At 41.4% G+C, this 22,365-nt stretch overlaps 1 protein-coding gene across 1 annotated transcript in view; it reads left to right on the top strand.

Annotated features, from left to right (window-relative positions):
* Positions 1–371: 371 nt before the first annotated feature.
* The window catches only part of TMTC2 (transmembrane O-mannosyltransferase targeting cadherins 2), a 234,217-nt gene continuing 212,223 nt past the window's right edge, over positions 372–22,365 (top strand). Inside the window, exon 1 of the mRNA XM_036401042.2 lies at positions 372–785. Coding sequence (XP_036256935.1) covers positions 703–785 — 83 coding nt within the window. The 5' untranslated portion in view covers positions 372–702. The remainder of the gene's footprint in view (positions 786–22,365) is intronic.

A 22,365-nucleotide genomic window follows, 5' to 3' on the forward strand; every position in this document is an offset into this window, starting at 1 on the left:
GGGAAAGGGAAACTCAAGGAAAATAAAGACGGGAAAAGGAAGAAGAGAAAAGGGGAACAGAGAAAAAGGGAAAAGGGAAAAAAGTCAAAGAGAAAAGAGAATGGAACAGGAAAATGGAACAAGGAGCATAGGGGAAGGGAAATAAGCCCAGGTTGTGCCCAGCTGGCACCGGGACACGGCCCGGCCCAGGGCCCAGCCCGAGCCCCGGGGCCGGAACGGGAACGGGCCCGGCTCCGCCGCCGCCGCCGCGCGGGGCGGGGCGGGGCGGTGCGCGGGGCGGGCGCGCGGGGCGGGCCCGCACGCAGGCGCGGTGGGAGCCCGGGGCGCCCCACGCGGGCGCTCCCAGAGCCTCGGCGGCGGTGCCCGGCTCGGCAGCGAGGGGGGCGCGGGCGGAGAACGGAGCTGCGGCAGCGCCGGGGCGCCGCGGGAGGAAGGCGGGAGCCGGAGCCGCGCCCCGCTCCGCTCAGTCCCGTTCCGCTCAGCCCACTGCGCTGTCGCCGCCGATCGCCCCGCTGCCATGGGGTAGGGGCGGCGGAGCGGGGGACGCCGTCAGGCTGTGGCCGCCGGCGGAGCGCGGAGCGGCGCCCCGCGGTGCCGGGGGGCGCGAGGGGCAGGCGCGGCGGGGCTGGAGCGGGAGGCCGGGCAGGGCAGGAGGCTGCCCCGGTGCGAGAGGCGGCGGCGGCGGCGGAGGCAGGCGGAGAGATGATCGCGGAGTTGTTGAGCAGTGCCCTGGGGCTCGCCCTATACTTAAACACCTTGAGCGCCGACTTCTGCTACGATGACAGGTAGGGCGGGAAGCGGCGGGGCTGGGCGGGCGGGGGTTCCTCACCTGTCGGGAGCAGAGCTTCGGCCGCCCCGCTCCTGGTGCCCGGGGCGGCGCCGGAGGGTCCCGGAGCTTTGACGGCTCGGACTCAGTCCTCTCCGGCCCCATGCAGCGGGCGGGGACCCGCCGATCCAAGTTGGCATGTCCTGGGCTGGTCCCTCATGCGCGGTGTCAGCGGGGTGCTCGGCTGCCTCCCGTCCCGTTCCCCCGCTCCGCCGGCACCGAGCGCCCGCGGGAAGTTGCCGTGCGCTGCCGGGCTGCGCTGGGCGGCCGCGGGGAGCGGAGCCCCGCCGGCCCGGAGCGCCGCTGGGCTGGCTCGGGCTGCCCACCTGCTCCTCTCCTGGCCGTACCTGCCCGCCGGAGCTGCGGAAAGGCGCTGTTCTTAGTCGGGGGAAATTTCGATTTGCGCCTTTTCCGGTGACTTAATCTGATCGCATTTAAAACAGATGCATAATTATAATGTATTGTTAGGGAGAACAGCACGCCTGGCTAAACTTATTAACCGTCCTGGGGTGATTCATGCTCCATTGGAATTAAACCATCCAAAAAGTGAGCCGAGATTGACTTTGACAGCGTTTCATCAGCCTCTCCCCTCTGAGGCCGGAGACCGTCTGCCCCGGGGCCGGGTGGGTGGGGGGCTCGGCCCGGGGCGGCTCTCCCGGCCTCGTCCCATCCCGGCGGCGCGGCTGGAATCCCGCGGGAGCCGGCGGCTGGCCACGCGTGCGGGGCTGCCCGTGCGGGAGCGAGCGAGGAGTGCCCTGGGTGGCTGTGTGAGCGGAGGGTCTTACGGCATGGCTCAGGTTCACGGTGCCAGCGAACTCCCTGAGCAGCTGTCAGGCAGGGTTGGTGCCTTGGAGCCTTTGGTGTGAGAGGAGTAAACGGGAGGAAGCACGGCGAGGTGGGACGAGGGATGTGCCTGATCAGGATGATGAGTTGAACTTCCCGGTTCGCTGATGGGATGCGAAAGGGTCAGATGCGTCTTTGATTAGGTATTTGCCTTGGAAAATAACCTGCCTGTCCTGCAGTAATTAGTTACTAAACTTGGAATTTTCCTCCCTTAAGCGGTATTACAGTGCACCTGCCGCGTTTAAGATCTGTCACCGCTTCCAGAATACTCCCCCCTCTTTTCATGGCTTGCTACTATTAAACCTATTATACTGGAAGCAAATGCCAAGTGTTCGTCCTGGTATAGGTCTCTGGCTGGGAACAGAGTTGGCTGCAGAATGTGGCAATTCAGGCTTCAGCCCTCCAGGTCATTTACATGTACTTGAAGCCCTGTGAGCAATTAAGTGGTTTAGGTTTCTGTGAGTCTTCCAATTTTCTAAGTGATTTTTCTTAAACCTATTTGAAAGTTTTGACGCTTCATTCATAAACAATAAAAAAAGTCTACCGTTTCCCTGAAATGTGAGGTCTGAGTTGGATCAATAGGAAGTAGTGAATATTTTGATACAGTGATGCTATTTTAGATCTCCTTATTATAGTTAAGAACTGCAGGAGTTGTGGAATATTTACATAACCCTACATAGCATATATTGCAATGTTTGGGCAAAACCTGGGTTGTTCAAGCACAAACCTAAAAGCCTGTCCTGCTGGCCAGTTCAAATGGACTAGGCATGGAAAGCAGTATGAAGTACTTTCTGGTGCTGTTGATGTGGATGTCAAGGTTACTCTTGATCTTGCCTGAGTGTGCTTTAATACATTTAGAAAAAAATGTTATTTGAGTGTCATCTCTGAAAGTGTGGAAAAGATAATCACACACAGATTTTGCTAGTACTAATCTCACACTGTTTAAAAGGTATTCTAAAAGATTGCTGTGTTAATGTGTTTACCTCCTAACTAAATAAAGTACTTCTCATCATTGTAGCTAAGATTTAGGCATTGAATAGAGTGCTGTAAAAGCCAGTTAATGGCATATCTGTATGTGGGGTCATCTAATTAGGATGTTTTTCAATTGCAGCACAGGAAGGGACAAGGCAGAAGGGCTGTTTCGTGCTAGTAATTGTTGAACTAGAAAGGGTTATCTATTCAAAGAGGCAGGCTCAGACTCAGAGTATTCTTTTAAGTGTAATCACAGAATCTTGCTGCCCCGCAGGAGCTGGCTTGAAATGTAACAGTAGAAAAGGAGGTCGATGCTGGAGCTGCAGGACACATGCAGGAGATGGATCATGCTACTAACTTGAACTGAACCAAGATTGTGCATTTGAGCTAGGAACCAGCAATGTCTTGTTTCAGGAGGGCAGCATATTGCCATGGTTTTTATTCTACTTCCTTTGCTATTATATTGAAATTACATCAACTGTTCTCTTTTTAATATAGTGATCAAACTTACTACATAAAGGGTGTCTGTAATTGCTTTCTGTATTTTTTTATGTAGGTTGGGCAAGATTAAGTGGCATCATAAAACTTCTTATAGCAAAATCAATTTTCCAGTGGTAAGATGTAATATTTTAGCAGCAGCATGGCACCAAACTAAGGACTCTATGGACAGTGATATAACAAACTTGCTTGTAGTCTGGGCTTTGACTTTATACATGTTCTTACTTTTTGTCATTAATCTGCTTAACTCGTTTCTTTTGGGCTAAGCAGATATGTTGCATGTAGTCAGTGCAATCCCAATATTTTTGAGCAGTTGACTTATTGCTTACCTTGAATGAAAGTGTCACTTGTCAGTTCTAGTCAGTTTCTAAACACAAACGCCAGTGTTGTTGGATGTTTTTGTTTTTTTTTTTTTTTTTCTATAGATGTAGACCTAGAAAACATAAGCTTTTGCCACCCTTGTCCCTGCCGCTGTAATTCTTACAGACAGCTGTGATAATTTCTAGTTACGTGTGTGGATTATTACTTGGAGTTTCACCTCTCCAGCTCAAAACCTACTTGTTCAGCTAGAGCTAGAAGCAAATAGATATATTTCCCCCCTCTTTTTACTTATTTATTTTAAGCTGAATGTGGTATGCAGTAACCCAAAACAAGAGATGAATGAAGAAGGGGGGGGAATACTTAATGCTACTGTAGCTCACATTGTTTGTTAATGAAGGTTTATTTATTGTTAAGCAAAATCATCTTGAAACTGGTAACAGGGTAGAGAGGAATGAAATTTCCATTCCTGCAGATGTATTGAAGATATTGCTTCTTGCACCGTGTTAAATCCAGTTTCTTGCCAGATTAAAGGCTGGGGGGGGGGCTAATCTCTGCACACACAGTTTGTGTTTCATGCCAGTGTCTACCAGTCTTACAGGAGGGAGACCCATTGCTGCAATTAGGCTTGCACATAGGCATGACCATTTTTGCCTGCCATTTAAGCCCCACCAGCCCACCTGGCAATTTGACCTGCAAGTGCCTTACACGGAAGCTGTCATCCTTCATGTGGCCTGTGCTGACTAAGACAGGTCACTGTCAGTGCATGGCTGGGGAGGGGAAGATTTAGTGCTCTGTGTATCCGAGGTCATGCATTGTTACAGTAAACATGGAAGAAGCAGCTCATCTGTTGAGGTGGTCCTTTCTTCTAAATCTCAGAAGAAAGGCATATTTTAGGGGGAGTATGGTAGGAAGCTTTAACCTTGAGTGATGTATTGTCTCAGTGACACATTGTCAAAATCAGTGTTCTGGAAAATGAGTACAGATTTGTCTCTGTCTGTGTAGGGCTCTTCCATGAAATTTGGTAGCACAGACCAACTTTCTCTAGCTTACACTGCATTTTATTTAGCAGGCCTGAATGGGGCAGCCTTGCTGATGGTAGAAAATATCCATCAGTCCTGTTTCAAAGTCGCTGGGCTATATTCCAGACTATGTTGCAAAAATCCTGTTAAATGTTTTCACCCTGAAGTGTCAGACTTGCATCATTTTAAAACAGGCTGAGCCCATACACATTTGACAGTACCTCTGTTGGGTCTGCCACATGAGATTTAATCTAGCAAGTGACCCAAATACGTGCACTAGAAGAACAAGTGTAAGTTCACTGGGGAAAATTACTTGCCATCTGTCTCCTTGTTGTGTGTGTATATTTGATTATTAATTTACATTTGTGATTTTTATGGCCCTTTTTTGTCGTCTTCTCAATTTTTCAGCTCTGAGTGCGCCCCTCCAGTAGCTTTTAGTAGCTCTAGTTTACAGGTACCTGCAATCTTCTGAATTCCAGGAGGTGGATGATGGGGAGACAGGGGCCTGTGTGCTTTCTCTGTAGTGTTTTCCCTTTGTCCCCTCTGTTCCATCTTCTGCATGCTAATTTCAAACCACCATAAAGATAATTTTTATATGAAACAGGAGTTTTAACATATTCATAGAGGAGTAAAGATAACTTAGAGAAGATGCTTGAGTAACTTAGGCTGTGTAGTAAAGGTTTGTAGTTGAGTTTGTGTTGTAGCTGAGTATTAAGCAAGTGAACTGGCAACTGATTGTCTAATGGGATGAACCCGACACAATAATATTGTATTAATACCAGTTCTTTTTTAAATGTTGAGCATAACCTAAATATGTATTTGGCTTTTGATTTAAAAAAGGTTTCTGCATGAAAAATTATGTTGAATGAAACACTTTGATCCAAATGTGCAATCTTAATTTCATCCAAAATATCAGTGGGTGGTTTGTTTTGGTTTTTGTTTTTTTTCCATTTAAGTTACTGTAGTATAGAGATGACAGAAAGCAAAAAAGAAATTATGTCCCCACTGGCTTTATTTTAAGATTCTTGTTGCATATGTAACACTAACATAAAGCATGTCACTTCTGGTAGCTGGTTCAGAGGATAAATTCATGCCTGTTAGCAGACGGAGAGTCTCCCTGAGTCGCTGACGGGATGCGCCTCATCTGCAGGAAGTTCTTCCAGCACACAATGGAGTTACAAATTCAAGTGTTCAACTTTCTCCAACATCTCCCATATGTATTCCAGCTGCACTTCTGAATCCTTTAAGTTTGCCAGAGCGAAAGTCGCTGAAAGGCTCAGAAGTATCTCATCTCAATTTGTTAACCATCTGATAGCTGCAAGAGTGATGAATTAGAGCTCCTTTGCTTCCTCATCTGGAAGTTTGCCCTTCCCTTGTTGTTTGCTGCTAGGTTTGTTTCTTTCTTTTATTCTTTTTTTCTGTGAAGCTGACTGAATCAGACTTTGCTGTTTGTTTGTTTATGTAGTTTCTTTCTTCAGCTGAAATATTTGATGCTGAAACTGATGCAAGACTGCTGGCAACCTGTGGTGAGAGTTGCTCCAAAAAAAAAAGCTGGAGAAAGAGACTAAATCTGAAGGCAGAGATGCTTAGTGTTATTGTTACTTATGTAGAAGTCAATCTGTTCTTTGGGCCAGTGTTTTATGTTCGATTAAAAAAAAAAAAAAAGATTTCTGTATATTTTATCGTTTCTACTCAGTTTTTGGGATAATAGTCTGCTTTTTGGAAAAGAAGCCTTTTAAAAGTGCCCATTTCCTTATCTGTTCTTTTAACCCTAATTTTTGTCTGAAATGATTGTTTGAAAGGTGGAAGCATTTTATTTGGAGACCTGAACCTTATGCTAAAAGTTTTAAAATAAATTTTGAAATTTCTCTTGATTGTGGAAGCCTATTGTTTGCCTTAGGCTTTGGCAACCTTTGACTCCTTCTGCTTTTCTCCTTGGGGTGACTGACGATATAAACTCTCCTTATGATCCTTTTGAGTGGGAGCTTGTTCTGTGGGCAGGTTGTTTAAGTCAGGATGGCAGTAGGATTTCATTTCACATCTGCTAGATCAGGTGCTTATCCTGTCTCGGGATGGTCATCCAGAGTTAAGATCTGTTATTTTTTGTACAGGCAGTCCCTCCCTAGTAAGAAGGTGTCAATTTTGCAATTTCTTTCCCAGTTTCACCCTCTGCAGAGCTCCATACTAAACCATTTTTCCCCAAAGGCTAGCCTGTTGGTGAATGAAACTTGAAGAGTCAGAGGAAAGTGTTTCTTTGGACTGGCATCCTAATTATTACTTAGCGTGTCAACACTGCTGCTCCGTTTGTTACTTCAGGACAATTGCAATATTTTGTGAACCTGTGAATGGCTTATGACAGACATCTCCAAAGGCAGCGACATGACATCTCCAAAGGCAGCGACATGCACTTGGCTCTGTCTTCAGAGGATGCTTCAGGCTAGCACAGGGTTGCTGCTGTTTGTGTATGACAGCTGATTGTGAAACAAAGAAACAAGCTGGATCACTGGGGCAGCAGCCAAGGATCAAGTAATCTCTCAATCTCTGTTTTACTTCAAGGAAAAAGAAAATTGGTAAATCAAACTGTTTGAAGCCAATAAAATTTTGTGACCCAGCCTCTGTAACTCGGGAAGGTTCCTCATGATGCTTCACTGACCATTCCTGGCCTCGTTAAGCTTGCCTCGTTAAGCTTCGAGAGGGAGAAAAAGTAAAAGTGGCTTCCTTGAATACTAATCCTTGTATTTCCTAGGACACTGTGAATTACTCTGTTAGCCTTCATTGTCCTAGTTGCTGAGGAAATTTTTCAAGAATAGTGGCAGGTTTCAGTTGGAGGTAAATAGTAGTCGTTTATTGTCTTCATGTCCCTTATTTCCTTTACCTCTTCATCTTTTAAATTGCTTTTTGTTTTAATGGAAATATTGTGCTTTCAGCATAAGATTTTTTGTCTATCTTATTCTGATTTTTTTTTTTGTCCAGTAGTTTATTCAATTGGCCCATATCAATGCTTAAAAAAACTGTTAAGAATCGATGTAATCTGTAAAAACACTTTGGGTATATATACTATCATTATATTAAATAGCAGAATTCTGTTGTATGCTAAAATTTGAGACCCTGTCTTTTATGGCATCTTTCTTCCAACAGACAGGTTTGCTATTAGTCTGCCACAAAGGCTCCTTAATATATTCACAGGGGTCACTGTTGACTGCCTCAGATCATTTCCTTCTGTCCAGGATTTAAGCACATTGGCCTCAGCAGCACTCCCAGTCCCAGCTGGCCCAGCAAGCCAGAGACTGACAGATGACTGAATGGGGATTTTCTATATGATTGTACAAACCATTGCTTCTAGATGACTGGACTGATCTGTGGAATCTTTTATTATTCACCAACTTCTCAGTAGACCCCAGAAGCCCTGCCCTGACCTCTGACCTGGGTTTCAAGGGAGGACACGTTTTTCTGAATTTAGCATCCTGTGTCCAGGATGGGTGTTTCTGAATTTAGTGTTACCCTAGGCTATTTTGCTAATGAGAGGATTGTATGATTTTTAGCTCCTACATGCTTCAGTTGGCTAGGCCAATTCTCATTCAGGGGAACAGCGCAGTAATTGGTAGCAGAACTATTGCTGTGAAGTCCCTGCCAGTGCCTGTATGCTATTTTCATGCAGCTTGGTAATTTGCATACTTAAATCCTAAAAAAGACTTGAACTCTTGAAACAGGGTCACTATTCAATGACCAAAATTGTCATGGAAACAAACCCACTCAACAGCAGCCAATGCCCTTCCTAGATTTCTGTGCAGTCTTCTCACCTCTATGGCTTTTTACATATAGCAGTTAATATTGGAAGCTGGGCCCAGGAGCCAGACTCCAGTGTGCCACTTCCACATCATTGCTGTAGAATCACCTGCACTCAGTGCTTAAGTGGGAAACCAGTCTCTGAACACTCTCAAATACCTAACTAAAAGATATACCACAAGTGTTTATCTGCAGCCTCAACTTAGAGATAGCATTTAATTTCTGTACATAGTGTTTCCAATTGCTTGGCTGCCTGCTCTAAGTGTAACTTGAGTTAACTGCTTGTCCAAGATTTTTCTCTCCCTCTGATACAAGGGAATGTATCTCAAAGTGGTATGGCTCTCTGTGAATCAGGTATTTTTATTTAGGAGGTGGTGCTTGGCTAAGTGTGTGGGCTTCCAGTGTCATGATGGATCAGGAGTGCCTTTGCAGCATCCAGCCTCCAATTTCTATGCAGGAATATTTCTCAGTTGATGCTTTTTAAAATAGCTTTTATGTTTTCTCAGCCACTTTTGAAGTTGGTGATGGCTATTTACTTTGATACTAAAAAAGCCAGCATGGAGTTCCAGTGTATGAGTAAAGTACTTAGAAATACTCTTCCACTGAAAATAGTTTCCTAAATTTGATGTTTGAAGCAGTTTTAAGGTGACATAAATACTTAGTGGGGGAAGAGGAAAAACCTCTGAGTCACTGGATGTTGTCCATTATAAAGATCTTTAAGAATTAAGGAAAATAAAAACCTGTCTGTAGATAGGGGTCAGCCAAGCCCTTTATTGTGGAATATCACAGTTAAAACCAAGCCCTGAAATCCAGGCATTTATTATGCTCAAAGAGCCCCTTGATATGTCTTCATCCAGATTCCAACAGGAGATGAAAGACTTCAGGAAGAAACCAGCTTGTGTGTAGAAAAGATTGCTGTGTGCTGAAGTTACCTCTAGAAGGCAGGCAGGGGAGGTCTGTCCCATTGTCATTTCAATCGTAAATATTCAGTGTGTGACTGGTTTTGGAACCATGTATGTTGTAATTCCTGTGCCTGCATTTTACCCCAGGATGTTTCCCAGAGGTGTTTTGTAGCATGCTTAAGGTTCAACCTGCTCTAAGTGAGGTTGTGAGTGGTCGAGTTGGAGTTCTATACTATATTAATACCTATACATGTGACAGGGTTTTAGTAGACGCTTTGCATTGAAACATGCTATTAATTAAATAATAACCAACATCTTGGAGGCAAACTGGGAAGAACTGGCATTCTTAATCTGGGATCCAGGATAATTTGATTTTTTTAAATTTTTTTTTTGTAAATGATTTATTTGTTTCAGTCTCTCACATGAAATCTTGAAGTGGGAATTTCAAAAGTCTGCCACTTCTGTTTCTCCAAGTCTTTTGTGTGCGTATATAGTTTGATACTGTTTTCAGAGTGAGTTTTCAGTGGTGGGCCTTTGAAAATACATGGGAGGTTCTTGCTGCCCAATTTGCAAAGGAGCACATTAAATAATACACTTAAAAGTCTTCCTTTTGGTTTAGTAGTTTCTCCTCTGCAGACTGATCCTGTTGGTATTTTTAGTCTTTGTGATATTGTAGCACTTTGGAAACATTGGAATCTTCTTGGTTTCATTTCACAGCCTGTCAACTTTCCTGGGTCAGAATCAGTTATGCTTGGCTGGCTCCTTTGTTTGAGGGGACTTGTACTGGGCTACTTTGAGAAGAGGATTAGATCCAGTTGGAAATTCAGATGAGATGCCTGCAGTCAATTCTGGCCATTAGAGTAACTTTCCTAAGTTTCCTGTTTCCAAATATCACTGTGGATTTCTCTTACTGAAGTAGGAGCCCATATTGTGTCGGGTGTGACTCTGTGGGTGGAACTTGCAGCTGTTGTTCTGTAGGTTATGAACCTTCTGTGCTATACTCATTTTTTCATGCTTCATATACTTTTTAAAAATAGATCTTTTTCTTTTCAAATAAAGAAAAATTGAAGGAACACTGTGACTTATTTTATCCTTTCATTTCCAATAGTAATGTGACACTGAAGGTGCTGTCATACCTTCTCTTGTATATGATACTGTATTTATTTGATATTGCCACTTAGTAGTAGCAACAATGTTGATAGTTTTAATATTTTAATAAGAAGATGAAGAAATTAGACTCACATATGAGGCAGGATCTTAACAAACCTGATTTTGTGTGTTTTACATCAGCACTCTAGGTATCACTAAAATGATAAGAATATTTATATCCTGGAGTAAGCCTCTCTGTATTGGCCCATCTGACCTTTTTGGTGCCAGTATTTAGTTGGTGAATCATCCTGGGCAACTCTCTGAAATAATTTCTGGTTTGGAAGTTGGGTTTGTGAGTCTCTAGCAAGGTTGCTCCCATTCTGCTATCCTTTCTTTGGCTTTCCAGGCCTCCTTCCAGCTCTCATGCCAAAAAGAAGCACGGTACACCTCCTGGGAAGATACTTCTCGGTATGGTATGCTTATATCTATGTATTTCCTAAGTGCAAAATCTTGAATTATAACAAGAATTTCTTTGTAATAAATTCCATGAATTTTCAGTGTATGTGTTTCATTTTCTTCAGACAGTTTCAATTGTACTTGAGGAAACTTTTAAAGGTCATTTTGTCTGTGGGGGTTGTTTTGTTTTGTTTTTTTTTTTTTTAAAGTAAGAAAAGAGTGTTGCTCTGGCAAAATTAGCATTAGTCACAGAAGAAAGGTTTCCTTTTTTTAACCAATTATTTAGAATTAAACTTCTGATGTCTTACATTTTTACAATTAAAGGAGAAGAAAACTTAGGCTTTTAAAATCACTTTGATCTGAATTAAGGTTCCAGTGCCAAAAAAATAATTTAAATGCTGCATGGCTGTATAAATAAAGCCTGCTGAAAGAAAATGTACTAAGCATAATGAAAAAATTTAATCAAATGGCATTTTTGTGTCTAGCAGCTCTTATTTTTTAGCACAGTTCTTTGTAGCTTCTTTGTAACACCAGTGTACTTGAATAAATTTTCTATTTTTGTGAAAAGAGTAGTTATATGTTCTATTCCATTTCACAGTACATTACTCATCTCTTGCATGTAAATCACTTGGCTTCTTAAAAATGTTAGTATTTCTCTTTAATAAACATCACGCTTCTGGAGAGTTCTCAAAATATACTTTTATCCAGAAGATGAAGGACTTAACAATGGGGAAAGGCCACAAAGAAAATGGTTCCTCACATTGTTGCACTCATGGTAAAAAAGACAAAGCCAAGCTGGATCTCCTGGAGTTCTGTCTGTGCTTCTGTTTGCTGCCAGGCACATTCCTGCTCTGCCTGGCTGTTGAAAGCAGCTCCTGCTATGGAGATGGTTGTGGTGATGTGGCTTATGGAGTATGGCTGGCAGGTGAAGCCTTAGAGGAGTGCCTGCTGCACCCAAATGAGCCTGGGGCTGTGTGTCAGGATGGCCCTGAGTGATGCTGCAAGTCACTAATCTGTCACTGCTTGGCTCCTTCCCTCCCCGTTCCTGCTCATTATCATGGCAAACCTGTGGCAGCTGAAGCCACATCTTTGACCGTCTGTTGTGCTGGATGGTTCAAGCCTTCATAAGGGGTCTGGCTATTTTGAAATGATGGCTTAGGCTTTAAGAAAAGAACTTGTTTTATATGATTTCCCTTTCACCAAGAACTATGAGGTGTCTAGATGCTGCTTAGCCAGAGCAGTTTTGGTTTCTCTGGAGTGTGCTTTGCTGTAGCACTGTACTTGCTTTGATTAAAAGACAAGAGAAGTTGTGGAGACTCTCCTCCTCCAGGGGTAATTAAAACCCACCTGGACACAATCCTGTGCAACCTGCTCCAGGTGAACCTGCTTATTTGAATGGAGTGTGGTGCGTCTTGGACTAGATGACCTCCAGAGATCCTTCCTAAAAGTTGCAATTCTGTGAAAGTCTCACTAAATCAGTTTTGTTTAATGTTGAACGGGTAGGTTTGTATGTGTTCTGAGTGGAACCTGGGATTACCCTGATGGAGTTGAGTAACTGGAGTTAATGATGAAAATACAAACTGTATCGGAATACTTCTTTTGTGTTTTGTCCATATATCGCTAAGATAAGTGTTAACCCTATTGTCATTCTGAGCTGTTGGCTTGATATGTACAGAAATAAACTAGTTTTGCAGGAAAAAAGGTTTGCTCATCTTTGCAGCTCTGGATCTTGGTGCTGCTTGACAACAGTGTTAGAGAAGAAGGCTTCTTAAAGCAGGAAATTTGGATAGTACAGATCTGCAGGTACCATGGTGATAAGTACCACACGTGTCTTGAAAGGCTTGGATGCAGTAGCTTGGAGCAAGGTAGCACTCTGTTAGGCACAGTTGGTGGTATGTCAGTCTATCAGTTTGGTTCTGTGCTTGGCTTGTTCTGAACATCTTGCAGACTGAAATTTGTAGATTTTGTTGTTCTCTGTGTTGTAGCTTACTATGGGCAGGGGGTTTCAGTTTGTGTTGATGCTATGCTCTCTAATTGTTAATGATGTGAAAAAGCACAGGAGTTTATTTTACAGCAAAATGATTTAAACTTCAGTTTCTTACTACTGAATCCTAATGTTAGGGTACTCTTTTCTGAATAAGTAAAATGACTCTAAAGCATAAAAATAAAGAACTAAGACACGGGTAAATGTAAGTATGGGGAAGATTACAAGATTCCAGAATAAAGAGTTATTTTATTAATGCCTGTGCCTCAGGCTATCTGTAAGTATTTCTGTAAGGAAAAAGTCCAAGTGATGCAGGTGAGAATTTTCAGTGATGAGGGTGATTAAAATAATTTATCAAATTTTTTCCTGCTTGTGTAGTGGAACTGAAACAATTCTGCTTCAAAATACAGATTGCACTGGATCTTGCTGTGGTCAAGGATTTAAGGACAGCTGTTCTTTGTGTGGCACAGTAGGAGTGATGGCTGAAGGTTTTTGCTTGAACAGGGGCACTGAGAGCACTTTATTTTGCATACTTCTTTCAAGATAAGAAATCATGAGGAAACATCTGCATGTAGAGTATGGAAATGTACAGTGTTGTGCTTTATATACTCTTGTATGCTGTATTAGTGGAGAGTGTTTGTTTTCCCTCCGTGTTTTTCTTGGACATATTCTTCCTATACAAAGTCTGTGCAGTAGCAGAGACTGATCCTGTTAAGAAAGAGCAGATACTGTGATAATTCTAAGAATGAATCCGAAGTTGTACCAGGTAGTGCTTTGCCAAGACTAAGTGAGCACACTTGTGCTCACTTAGTGCTCAAGGAGGACTTCTTGTTGTGATGTATTTTGTGTTGTAAGATGCAAAAGAACCCTTTTCATAACAGGATGGTTGCATTTAATATGCATACTTAATTGTACATCTAGCTATATATATATATATATATATACACACACACAAAAAAACAAGACAAAATTTTTCATCCCATCTGTACTGGCATGCTATCTTACATCAGCACCAGAAGCACAGGTCATGGATAAAGTAAAGGGATGGGCCCTGCAATCAGTGACTTTTCCAACAGAGTGATTAAATTATTATCCAGTTATGCCCTTGGGGGTTTCTGAGCTTATAAATATAGTAAGTAGTATGAAAAAGCTTTTTCTGATTACTTACCATACTTCTAAGTATAGTAAGTAATCAGAAAAAGCAATATGTTTGTTTTGTGTTTAAAGAGTTCTATTTCTTTAGTCATTGTTCTGAATTGCATCAGGAACTGCTAAATTTTTACTTTCTGTAGCGAAGGATCTCTTCTGACTTTGCAATATTTGGGTTTCCTTTTTTTCTGTTCAGAAAAACAAAAAAGCTTGGGTCAGCTAACACTATCCATGTTTTAAAATAAAACTAGATGAGGAAGCAAATGCAGAGATTGTAGTTCAGGTGTTGCTTCAGAAACTTAATAAACTTTGATGTAATTGAATTCAATTTAGATTGGTTGACTATTTCTGCTGTTCTAATTAAAGAAAGAAGACTACACCTTATTAGCTGTTATTCATGTAGCTGCCAAAATTTATTCTTTTTTGAGGTACAAATGAACAACTGAACTCTTCTGCTAAGCAGAGTCAGTGTTTGTGCATAGAAACATTGTGCATTGGAAATTAATTATTTAATTTAAAGAAGTTAATTATGCTTTTCTGCAGGAAATAGTTAATTATGCATTATCTATTTCCTGCGGATTGGAGAGGATAACTTGCTTAGTAATAGTCAAAAAGAAGGATAAATATAACTTAATAATCTGCTTTAGTGAAGATTTTGTCCTTAGTTAAAATCAAAAATAAAGCATATAATTCTGTAGGTAAGATATGCTAGTAAGAGATAAAATGGCAGAGCGTGCCTTGTCTTTGCTGTTGGGACTTCAGTTTTACAAACACTTGGACATGTGTTCAGCTTTTCAGATGTAAATAGTCCCATTAGATGAAATCTGGGTCTAAATGGAATCAATGGTAAAACCTGTGGCAATTTAAATAAGGCTAGAATTTCATGAATGAGTTCAGTGAGACTACTTGCATACATAAAGTTAAACACATGGCTGAGTGTTTGCAGGATAGAGGGCCTGCAAGGATATGAGAATAAGACCCTTGCGACACAGTTTGAAGTCTGACCTGTCTTGCTGCTGAACGATGAAGAGCCACAGTGAGGAAGTAGGGAACCATTTTGTGCATAAACAAATGCAGTATATAAAACATCATAAATAACTACATTTCATAAAATGCTTGGTTGGTCCTAAATAATGAAGCAGTGAAAATGTTTATGGGATGTGCTTGTAATATGTTTTTATTTTATATTTTTTGGCACAAATACATATAAGTATCATTATTATGCTTCATTATTCAGAAAAACTTAGTGGCAGGAGACTTTCTTTTGGAGGAAGGAAGGTAAAATAGAAATTACCCCCCCACCTTGTCCTTTCAGTGGTAGGAGTCATGCAAAATTTGATAATTGTGTCAACTGTTTTAATCATCATGTATATTAACTACTTAATTTTACATCACACTTGGTAAAGAAACGCTGTGGGTATTACCATAATTGTGATCGTTCTCACCATCTGAGGCTCTCCCCTCCAGATGTTTCACCAGTTTGCAAATGTGATTTGGAGCTGCATGTGCATCAAAACAACTGATCTGATACACTACCAGATCTGTCTCTTTGTGCAGAACATCTTTGCAGAGCCTAATTTTACATTTCTTGGTGAGAAATATTATTGAATGACTGCCCTCCTATTATCCTGTGAGATTTAGGTATGTGAAATTTTCCAGGTTTTTGAGGGAGTTCTAATTTACATTTCATAACACTCACAAAGCAATTAGCATGAAGTCTTATGGCAGCTTGACAGTCCTTTGTGCCTATGGAAACGGTTACACAATAGTGCACGTGTGGATAATATTATCAGGTCCCCTTTGTGCATGCTCACTTGTTTTACCTAGGGCATACTAAAAAGCTGCAGCCTAATTCTCACTTAAGCTCAACCTGCTCCCTTGTACAATGGACTTGCATAAAGAGAGAAATGTTGAGGTCTTAAGAAAATAATAGTTACCATTCATTGTTGTGAGTGACCTCATTTTGGCATGCTCAGGCTGTTTTTCTCTATGTGCATGGATTGAACGCAGTGATGGGAGGAACATGACCTTCTAGGTGAGGTCAGACCCAGGCTGCAAAGTTTCCTTCTGTCTTTGCTCTCTCTCTCCTCACAGGTAGGTGTAGAACTGGAGATTAATAGTGTCCCTGTGTTTGGAGAATGGAGAAGGACTATCCCAGCTGCATTGCCCTGTGGATTGCACAATCCAGCTGTTGTTGGGGAATAGAGAGGAGAGACTTGGTGTAGTGGGCAAGAAGGCAAAGAAGTAAAGCAGCAAGGCAACAGAACGTATGGCACTGGTACCAAATTCTTTGGCTGTTGTGTGCACAGAAGATGACTGGGGCAAATACTTCTGTACTTCTTACTCAGTCTTTGTTTTTTGCCTTTTTTTTTTTTTTTTAAGGTTTAAAGCATTTCTGTTTCAGTCTGATAAAATACTGATGCAATTTCATTCACTTCAGTTGCTTTATCCAACTGTGTAGGGAGCAATACCTTAGGGTGCTTTCAGAAGCTCTTGAGAAGAGATTTTCTGCCCCAAGGAGTTTTGGACTGAAAAGTATGAGAAGAGTAATGCATGGAAAAGGGCAGTGGTCCTGTGTCTTAGACACCAAGTAGTGTGCACGAGTCATCTAAACATTATGGTGTCAAATAGGGCAGGTCTGGCAAAAAGGAAAAGGTAAGACAGAAGACAAGAGAAAAGGTAAAATGAGATACAGACCTTGTTGGCTCTTAGGTGTGGGAGATGCAAAAGATCCAAACCCAGCAGACAAGCTGTGAGAAGAATTGCTCTCAGAGTATGAGTGCTGCTGTCTTTGCTGAGAGACATTATCCCTAGGCTTTGGCAATCTCAGCTGTTCCTGTTGTCGGAAGCCAGGCTGGGTCAAACTGCTTAAACCTGTTTGCTTGATGGAAACAAGCTAAGATCGATCATGCCATCAGCATGGTCAGCAGGTCTGAAGGGATGACTGTTAGTAGGGTAAGTGAGGGTAAGCAATCAGTGCTGATAATCTGGTCAGAGGGTACCAGGGAAGCCAGAGAGGTCTCTGGGGATTCACTCCTGCCTTTCATGTGTTTTCATCTTGCTCTTCAAACCTGTTCTCTCTGTCTCCCTGGGTGGTTTTCTCTTCTCGTTTCCTACAGTAGAAAGTTATTAAGACATATACAGAAAACAGATGCTGGAACCAAAGTAGGAGAAATGAGCAATGACTTGCTTGATAGATTTAGGCCCATTCAAGAAGAAAGACACAATATGGCCTAAAAAAGGGATTAATTGTTTGGGAAAGGAAAATGGATAAAACAATGTGACTGAAGACAGAGACTTAGCTGATGCTGTGGAAAAGCTTGATTGCTAGAGAAGCTACACTTTTGTGACTGCCTTTTTTGGCTATTCCTCACACTAATTCCTAGTTTGGGACAGACGGTGATGATGCAGAGCACTGCTGCTTTGAGCTGGCCCTTGCCAAGGCTGCTGTGTGGCTAATGAAGCGTGAGGCTTTAACCTCGTCTTGGCAATAGTGGTTTGGATGGAAGTCCAAGCTGAGCTATCATCAGAGACAAGGCTATTTTTAGGGCTATGTTTATGAAGAAATAGTTGATATAAAGCTGTGGAAAACTCTCGAAAAGTGGCCCTGTGCCTTGTGCTTTGTATACTTCATACTGAAGAAGTTTTCAAATCCCTCTCAACATGAGAACTGACTGTGAGTGTCAAATGTGGCACTACACAGCATATGGCATTCATTTATTACCCTGTTATAAGATTAAATTGTATGAATTAAACAAGTTTTCCCTGTTTGCTTAGGTTATTGTTATAGTAGACACACATTTTTAATTCCAAGTAGATAGGCTTTTGTCTCTCTTTTTGGACTTGCTCTTCTTTCTTACCATGTCTTAGCTTCAAGGACAAAAGAAAACTTAATTTTTATGTTAAAGAAGAAATTATTTGTAAAGACACATTGTACTCCCACGCTTCCAAGACTTGTGGTCTGAAACTTTAAATGTAGCCGCAACTAATGTATTCAGAGACCAGCTCAGTGTGGAGTTTTACTGAAATGTTTGGTGAATGGTCTCAAGAGCAATAAGTGAAGCTTTATGAGTTTTCTTGTAGTTCCCTGTATACTGCCTGATGTTTAATGTTGGCATGATTTTGCTAGAAATGCATTACATAATTAGACCTATCAATTTACCATAAAAATAGAACGGAGATAGTATTCCCCATCCCCATTAGCTTGTTTGTATATCTCCCTCTCTCATCTTAAACCAGGAAGAAAATACTGAGATTTTTGTGTTGTTGCCATATTTTTTTTTGATATGCCATTTTCTTAGGTAAGAGGAATGCTTTAGAAGTGTTAATGGCTATGGCCTGTGTTCACCTTTAGCTGATACAGCATTTCTTCTAATGCATCTGTGCTCTGTGCATGGTGAGATTGGCCTTGTACTTAGTGGCAGAACTGGTCTGCATGTGAAATGGGACACAGGTGAGCCAGTAGCAATTGCAGAGAAGGTTTTCTTGTACCTTGGAAGTGCTGCTCTCACCAAAGCTCAAGGTAATGCTGTGAAAACAATTCAAGTGGTAGGTAGATAATGGCAAAATTCAGAAGGCAATAACAAGACCTATTATATGTAAAAGTAAAAAAAAAAAATTATACTGAGCATTCAGGAATGCTAGTTCATTTTATAATGGTTTTATCACTTGTTATGGTTAACTGTCTTACATTCATGTAGCAATAATGTTCTATTTTAAAGGTGATTAAGTTGGAGTTTTGGAGACTCTATAAATATGAGGAACAACTGCAATCTCTGTCCAACCTAAGAAAGGAGGGAAAGCAGGAAATCATCCAGGGTGACATATGGACAGTGCGTACTCTTGAATTCCTCCAAGATCTAAATATACTCAGAGTCTGAGCTAAAAGAGCATTGTTTTTGTGCTTCCATGTTAATCTGAGCTATATTTCTGGCATGTGCTAGAGTTTTTGTTCTATCTTCAGGGCAGATGTAGCCAGAAAACTGAGAGAGAGACCAGCACCAGACTTAGTCCAAAAATGGCTTATCTGCAGTATGGGTGGTTCAAAAGCATAAACTCTATAATTTCTAATTTATTATCATAACATGATTTCTGAAGCAGTCTAATCCTTCTAGAGTTGCATCCTTGAGAGACTATAGAAATTAGAAATTTATAGAATAAATTTAGAATATAGAGTATAGAAATTGAGAGACTATAGAAACAATAGCTGAAGCTATCCCAGCCCTAAAACCTTGTTGTTCAGGCCCCTATTCTGGAACAAAAGCCCCCACCCAAAACCAACATACTTCATATCTACCCCTACCCATTTTTTATTTTACTTAGTAGGATTTCTTGTATAAGCCTAAACATTGTTGACTGTCCTATTTTTTCAAGGACATAAAAAAATCTCAGAGATTTTGCTCATGATTTATTTCTGATTACTTCATGCTATGGGTATTGATGAGATAATGAAAATCTGTATCTGGAGCATTGTTGTGGGGAAGGCAAATTGTGTGCAATGTTTCTCATCAACCATCATTAAAGGATTGACTATTACAATTAAAATTAATTGTGCTTAATAAAAGATTGCTGTACTTTTTTTTTTTTGGTAATGTTTTTATATCACATGCTCATAACTTTCCCTTCATGTTTTAGAAAGCTTTTGGAAAATTCGGTTTTCCTCTTTCAGGGAGAAAAGGGATTCGGTATTTCTTGAAGGTAGTTATATTTCTTAAATCACTGAATCAAAATGCAGTGGTTCATGTTAATAAATATTTACTTTGGTTTTAAGCTTGGAATCTTTAGTAGTGCCACCAGCTAATCTGTGAATTAGCCTGAGGTGGTGATGTGAGCCTTCAGAGTGTTATATTTGAAGTTGCACTCATCCGTTGATTAACTGAATAAAATTTGCATCTTTAACAAAGACTAGCCTATAGCTTTCTCTAGGTAAATAATTCTGTGCATACTTTTCAGTAGTAGTTTGCAAATTTTTTCTGTTTTAATTTTTTTAACATTATTTTCTTCTTGTGTTGGTTTTTTGGTTTTTTTTTTCCATTTTTATCTGTAGGGATAGCTTGTTTTCAATATCAAACAAAACCCAAACACTATCAGAAAAAAAATTTTGGGAATAAAAGCAATTTCTTATCATCATAGACCACGAACTGTGAAAGTGATACAAGCTCAACTAATCGTCTACAAGTCAATATTAATTTTCTTCTGTCTCCTGGTTTTTGTGATGTTGTGTTTGTTTTTTAATATATCTTCTTTTAAGAGATATTAAAATCTTATGACAAACTCTTTGTTGTCATTTGCTTTGTCTGGGTTCACTTATTCTCTCCTACCTCACTCTTACACCATACCTTCTATGGGCCAAGGACAAACCTGCTTGGAGCTTGTACTTGTCTTGTCTTGCAGGAAAGCTTCTTCAGTGATGGGTTGGATTCTTTAAATTTCATTGCTCTCATCTCGAAACCTGATGCTTTTATTGATTCTTATAATTTGTGAAATCTGCTGCCCTCACTTTTGTAAGTATTTGGTCAGAATGAGTGTCAGGGTTGGTGTTGGTGAATACAGGTAATGATGTCCCTTCTATATTACATGAAATTATTGAGCACTATGAGATGATAAAATAGAAAAATAGTAGGAAACCAGTGTGTTTATGTAAAATGCGTTCTACTCATCAGTTTTGCTCATGAGCTGCAGTACACTCTCTAGGACACCTGTGCCAGCCAGGGAGATCTATGAGAGTCTTCCCATTGTTGAGGTCAGGAGCCCTTTTAGATCTGGAGCATCTGCAGTCCTGAGGATGTGCTGCTTTCCAAGGGTGTTTGCTGCAGAACTGGTGTGTTGGCCTTGCTGAAAGCCTTCAGCTTGTCCTGCTTTGCTGGGATAATCCTGCAGCAGCTGTCAGAGTTCCCCTTTGATTCCTCTGGCTTCAGCAAAGCTGCAGGGACACTGGAAACCTGGCCCTGACCCCGGCTGATCTGGTGGAGATGAGCAACATCATCCTCATTGAACCTGTGTACCATTGCCCTATTTCAGCTAAGGGAGGGGTCAAAATCAAATCCCAGATTTGATTTCCAAGGATGAGTGGCAGGCAGTCCTCCCCCCATCACCAGTCCCCCAGGGATGCCAGCTGCATGTGCCCTGTCCCCAGTACCCCTGTGGGTGGGGTGTGGAGCAGTGATGTGGTGTCAGCAGTTCCCTGTGATGGCATCCCTGCTTGTGACAGCTAGAGGGAAAAAGTGGGTGTTTGTAGATGAGGTTGTACTCAAATTTGATTGAGACCTGCTGTCTGTTGTGATCCAATGCAGAAAGTGTTCTCAGTGGATATCTGGTGAGGAGCTGGGTGCTAGGCAGCAAGAGATCAAAAGTACAGAGCTGCTGAGTTGGTCCTGTTGTATTTGGTATTGTTTGTGAGGCTCAGTGGAATGCACATCCCTTATTTTAGATGATTCCTAACTGTCCCTGGAAACATGTCTCTTAAAAGTTTTGCTCCTATTATTTTCAGCTTCAGCATGCATTTGTGAACTAACTGTACTCAGGAAGGGTGCTCTGCCGTGGATTCAGTTCTTGTCCTACAAAGCATCCCCACTGAAATGTTTTGGAAATGGTTTAGGGTATAATCTGCAATGTGAGGAGGCTGGCAGTGAGAAGGGTCGGTGATTAAATCATTCCATAAATACTGAATAGACAGCTTGAAAACATACTGCTCGGATTAACTGCCTCCACTTTGTGTACATAATTTTCTGTTAAATAATTTGTTTTCCTACAGGTAAAAAGTTAATCTTCTAATTTTAAATTAATCTAGGTTTAACTTCTATTAGTGCAATCTACTTTCTCTTTTCATTTTGACATAATGTTTCACTCTGCTAGGCAAATTCAATAGTTTTGTTGGAACCTGGTACGTGGACCTTTTCAAGTGTTGTAGGTATTGCAGACTGCCTTTTCTACAGTTTCCATGTCACTTTGTTTAATAGCAACTTTTTCAATATCTAGAAATAATACAGGGGTGATACAAAGATTATGCCTTATTATTTCAACCTACAAACACTCTTCTTTGAGGAACTGGGATTAATAACCTTTGTACCTTTAGCCTCTCTGTGCAGTATAAATCCCTGTGTAACTGTTGAATGTTACATGTACAAGATTGAAATGTATTTTTGCAAAGTCTTGTGATGTCATGAGATTAAACATGTGTCTTCCTCCCTTTAGTTTTTTTTTCTAGGTTGTGGCTTTGATATTAGGTGGCCGGTGTCGGCTTGGCTTTGACCCTTCAGTGAGGTATCAGAAATTCCTGTCTGAAGATGTTTTCAGCTCCAAAGTCAGCTAGTCTTGAAGCATTTCTCTTTGTCCTGCTGCTGGCAGTATTGATCTGAAAAGCTGCGGGTGGAAGCAGCAGCCTGAGGTACCCACTCACAGTGTGTCTGGGGACCTCAGGAGCCACACTTGCTTCTGGCTGCCCAGAGCTAAAACCCAGGCATGAGCATAGGAACCTGCTTAGCAGTGCCTGAACTGCTAGTGCATCTTGGAAAAATTAGT

Source organism: Molothrus ater, chromosome 5, assembly GCF_012460135.2.
Source record: "Molothrus ater isolate BHLD 08-10-18 breed brown headed cowbird chromosome 5, BPBGC_Mater_1.1, whole genome shotgun sequence".
NCBI classification, from domain to species: Eukaryota; Metazoa; Chordata; class Aves; order Passeriformes; family Icteridae; genus Molothrus; species Molothrus ater.